Below are 5,089 nucleotides of genomic sequence, written 5' to 3' on the forward strand. Positions count from 1 at the left end.
AACACTATACGTGGAATCAAAACTTGCTCGCCGCGGTAGCTCCCTCCTAGTATCTTTCCGACTATCACGTTCTTCTTCAAGTTAGTCACCATTATCCGGGTTCCGTTGCAAAGCCTAGGAGGACAGATGTTTCTGATGATCATGAGGACACATCCTACTTTCACCTACAAAGCGTGTAGAGGCAACGACGGGCTTGTCATGGCGTTAAAAACTGACGCTTGGACGTCAGTCTCTTTGTCCACGGGTGTGTCCGACGCTGAAGTAAATCCGCTCTTTCTCCTGGTTACGGTCGTATATAAACTGGTTGATACTTCCCACGTCGTCATTTGTGGGTGATACTATTGCTCTCTTCTCGAAGTAAGACATGTTGAGATGGTTCTCTTCAAACTCGTCGTAAACTTTAGACACTAACTCCTCTCGTGAGTTTGCCCGAACACCAAAATCCTTCTCAAAGACGATCTCGCCGTCGTTATGGGTGCCGATGGCTAGAAGTTGTTTGGCAAACCTCTTGTTTTTGACGTCATCCTTCTTAAGGCGTACGTTTTCTGTCAACTCCAACTTTGTCAGCCCTTCCCACATGTAACTCGATTTGATGCAGTAAGCCAGTTCTTCTGTCTTCCCTCCGTTTCTTATGACCGGCAGGATTTGTCGGAAGTCTCCTGCGCAGACAAACACCTTGCCTCCCATGAACTTTTCGTTCTCCATGATGTCTCTCAAAGTGATGTCTAAAGACGTCAACATGTTCTTGTTCGCCATTACGACTTCGTCCCAAACTATCAGTCGAGTTTGTTCTAGCAGTCTTGCCATTTCTGTGTTCTTCTTGACGCTACACGCTCTAGTTTCATCGTATTCCATCAAGGGTATCTTGAACATGTTGTGAGCCGTTCTTCCCCCAGAAAGGACGGTTGCTGCAATCCCAGACGAAGCAACAGCTAAAGCGATCTCTCCCTGGGAACGAACAGCATCCAACAACAAATTCAAGACAAAAGACTTCCCGGTGCCTCCTGCAGCGTTGACAAATATGCCGTTATTCTTATAGAGGTATCCCTTTTCCACTCGCTTCATAACAGTTTCGAAGACATTTCGCTGTTTGTCATTCAGAAGCTTAGACTTTTCCTCAACAGACTGTTTCAGCCTCTGCTTGTTGTACGCCTTCTCTCTTCTGATGACATTAGATGACCGTGCACCTCCTCTTGAAGCTGGAAGACCGTACTGTGTGATCGAACCCCCGCCGCAGTTCCACACAAAGTGTTGGATCTCATCCAAGGCGTCCAAATAGATTTCATCGTTGTACTCTGTCAGCTTGGCTTGATGCAAGTAATCGCTGGAAAAGTAGTCTTTGACCTCTTCCCATATGCCGGACTGGTCCTCGAGATCAGAAAAGACCAACATACTTGCATAAGTTTCTCTGAGTTGTTTTCTGTCGTTAGTGTGGTTGATAATGTCCATAATCGTCTCTTTCCAAGTTGCTTCATCACTGAGCAAACCGAGTGCTTTAACGGCTTCTCTATTTGTTTCGTACATGACGCCGTCTATGGTACGAAGGTCTTCGAACGACTTTGGCCCCTTTTTATGTGTCAGCAGGAGCCTCAGATAGAACAGTTCTACCGTCTTGGTGGTTACAGCGCGAATGCGACCCAGACTGTATGTACGCCCAACTCGTTCCTCCCATATGGCTTTGTGTGCGTTATAGATGTAATGGAAGGGCAACTGGCTGTAGTATAACGTGGCTGCGAACGCGTCCTTCTCACACAACTTGAAAAAGGCGGTTAACTGAGTGTCCCTTTTAACTTTTTGAGAAAGTTGCTCATCTGTCATCTGTTCGTGGTAGAATACTGAATTCTCACCCTCTAAGTGCAAATCCAACGGAAACACCGGTGGGTAAGATTTGTGGATGTCGAATTTGAAAATCTTCCACGTCGCCTCGTTAGAATTGATGTATCTGGCCTCCTGGTAGTTTCTGACTTCGTTCACAGAGTCATCTTCTCCTGAAGTTTTGGTGAACAATATCTTGTCAGAACCTTTATTAACATACTTGGTGACATAAGCTATAGCTTTTATAGAATTTGAGCACTCCACGTTAATGTGTGCGTCGTATTTGAGACAAAGATAGGGGTTATAAGGCACAACCCCTCGAATTATCTACGGTTACTGTACCGTCCTTCAGTTTGAGTTGAAAAGAGTTACCGCCTTCTCCTACTGAACGCCTAACATACTCCGGGTAACCGTTGTTTCCGAACAATAAGGTGCTTCTGCACGTCTTAGGGAATCCTTTACCACACTGATCGGGTTTCGCGCTCTTCCCATGACAACATATTTGGGACTCGTCGTAACCTTTGCAGGGGCCGTGTATCATACACCGTGTAACCGTCTCGTATAGCCTTGGCTCCTTCTCCTTATCGGGTATCTCCGCTCTTATTATCTGTGCGACTGTATCCGCTGTCACACGCACTGCCATCCAAAGCAATATGTGAGCATGTGGTAGCCCACGTTTTTGCCACTCTACGCTGTAAAGGTGGGCCTTGACGGCTCCAAAAGCCTTCTTGTGCACCAAATCACCCATCAGACTATCCAACTTCAACTTAAATATCCGACTTACAATATCTGGACGATCACATGCTCGTGCCCCTGGTCCGTCAAGCTTGCTTAATGCTTCTGTGACATCTGCCCATTTAGGGTTCATAGTGAAGGTGATGAAATAGTCGGGTGATCCATAAGCCGTGACATAAGCCAACGCATCCTGCTGGCGCTGCTTCATGTACCTAGGACCTCCTACAAATGTCGGAGGCAACACAATTCGTTGTCCCGTCTTACTTTTTTCAGTCACTTGCAATAGATCGACCCTTTCTTTTCGCATACCGGTGTGGTTGTGTTCCAGAAAGCGTAGACGGCTCGTCTCTATTTTAACGTAGTTGTCAATTACAAACTGTTGGAACAGTCGTCGTCCTTTTACAATGTAGTTAAAAACACCTTCTCTCTCCATGTAAAGAGCTGAATAGTACATAAGTGCTGAAAGTCTTTTCTCGGAGTCCTTCTTTTCCATCGTAAAGCTGTAGCCTTTGTCTCCGTTAGGTAATAGCAGAGGATATTGAAAGAGATCGTAGAAGTAATTGGTCGAGTTAATCATCCGAAGGGCGTATTTCGAACCAGGGAGAGGGGACGCTATTGTAACTTTCAAGGTGTCCTTTTCTGGCCCCAAATTGACTATGGCTCCTACTTGGCAGGACGCCGTTGGCAAATGATAGACACCTTTGTGTTCCCTGGTTGCAACCCCTTCTGCGGTCTTTAACGTAATAGCCACGTTTGGTATAGCTCTCTCCTTATTAACGTAAGTCTGAATGAGTTTCTTTGAGGTTTCCAATTCTTCCAAGATTACCTTCAGTGATGCGTTGTGCTTAACCAAATGCGCGTATAGTTGCTCTATGATCTCTTCTTTCCTCAAGAATTCGGCGGTTTCACGCTTTCTACGTTTAATCGTCTCGGTGTTCGCTTTCGGCCCCTTTTTTCTTTGATTCATGAACTGTTCGACCGTTTCACAACGTATTTTTAGCTGTTGTTACTTGTCGTGGTAAAAGTACAAATCGAGGAAACTTGCTGCAGATTTCCAAAACGGTGCGTTTGTTAAACCCCAGTCGTCGTGTTCTGATACCAACAGGTTCGGCTTCATCGAACCCAAACGGTGATAAACCTTGCCTTGAATCTTGTAACAAAGCGCCATTTCTCTTTTGTCACTTAGGGAACCTGAGGTTGCGAAGGAGGTAAAGGAGAAGACGTTGTTAAACGCTACAATGTTATCGAGAAAGTGCCTTGAGAGTGAAGAGGAACCATCATAAAGTCCCTTGATGCCCTCGTCTAGTGTCGTCAATTTAAATATCGCCTTGGGAGTTTTGCCTCCGTTGCAACAAATGGTCTTCCTTTCTGTCTTGAAAAGCAAAGCTTGACAATTCTTACACCTAAATGCGCCCATCTCACCGACTGAGTGAGGAGGTACCCGTGACTCGTCGCTTTCTGTCATATAACCACAGAATGACATCATCAGACGCTCTTTCATCTCTAAGAACTGTGGTTTTTTGCCGAGATCTTTGCGTTCCTCGCGCATATTGGCTATCTTTTCAATGGCTCCGGCACGAATATCCGCGGCAGCTACTGGAATAAGCGAAGATAGGAAATCGCTCCTATTCATACGTTTAATCTCTGCCTTTATAGCTTTTGGTACCTTGGCTTCTTTAGCCTTCTTTTCTTTTGCCGCCTTGATCTCTGCTTTTGTTCGTTTAGTGCGTCTCAGTGGCGTACTTTTCCTCGCTTGACTGGTTTCTGCTTTAGTCTCTTTCAAGCTTTGCTTTATCTCTGCCAGTGTACTATCAACGGGTAACGAAAGTGGCTCCGGATTATCAGCATCAGTCGACGGGCCCGCCACCGGCTCCTCTTCTATATTTGCAGGCATAGCTACTGGTTCCTCTTTTCTATCCGAAGGCAAAACAACAGGCTCCTGTTTACTATCTGAAGACATAGCCACGGGCTCCTCTTCTCTATTTGAAGGCTCCGCCACGGGCTCTTTTTCAACAACTATAGGTGTGGTTTCACTCTGAGAAGGTTCTACAGGCTTCGGGTTTTGTTGGCAGGCTCTTTTTATGGCGTACTTTTTCGCCTTGTCTAAGCGCTTTTGAGCCTCGAAACTCCTCTGCAAATATTGTTTCTGGTACTCTATGTGATCAGATTTTCCTCCATGCTTTGTGAAGCTTTTATATCCAGCAAAATAGTGCTTCACAAAACCTTCTATCCTTTCTTCAGGAATTTCTCCAACGTAAACTTCCAAGGAATCCAACAAATCGTCGCTATAGACGCAGTCTTTCTTCTCCTTTAGCATCTTGTTAAACGTTAGTATCTTTCTCTGAAACATCTTTATCGACTCCCTTACTTGTAACCCCTTGGTCTGTTCGTAAAGGTGAGGAAACGCCTTCTCATGTTCACTTTTTAGCGCTTGGTTCAATTTCCTATTCTTCATTAACTCTCCTTTACTGAACTTCTTTTCCTTCGTCACCCAACTCCAGAAGTGACGATACCGTTGCATCTTTAACTTTGACGAATC

General features: G+C 45.3%; 1 protein-coding gene across 1 annotated transcript; it reads right to left on the reverse strand.

Moving 5' to 3' along the window:
- Positions 1-225: 225 nt before the first annotated feature.
- On the reverse strand, positions 226-3,517 carry LOC143019884 (uncharacterized). The gene is made up of 2 exons (XM_076175862.1): positions 2,158-3,517; positions 226-2,021 (listed from the first exon to the last, which is right to left on the reverse strand). The coding sequence occupies exons 1-2, from the start codon at positions 3,515-3,517 to the stop codon at positions 226-228; spliced, it is 3,156 nt and encodes a 1,051-aa protein (XP_076031977.1).
- Between the last annotated feature and the right edge of the window lie 1,572 nt (positions 3,518-5,089).

The sequence above is a fragment of the Oratosquilla oratoria genome, chromosome 38 (assembly GCF_046742065.1).
Source record: "Oratosquilla oratoria isolate Oo_2021 chromosome 38, ASM4674206v1, whole genome shotgun sequence".
NCBI classification, from domain to species: domain Eukaryota; kingdom Metazoa; phylum Arthropoda; class Malacostraca; order Stomatopoda; family Squillidae; genus Oratosquilla; species Oratosquilla oratoria.

Bases quoted from the DNA above. Each gene is read 5' to 3' on its own strand.
- LOC143019884 (XM_076175862.1), bottom strand. From the start codon at position 3,517: ATGAATCAAAGAAAAAAGGGGCCGAAAGCGAACACCGAGACGATTAAA. The intron at 2,022-2,157 runs GTACAGTAACCG...ATGTTAATAAAG, and splicing joins TCAACTCAAACTGAAGGACG to GTTCTGACAAGATATTGTTC.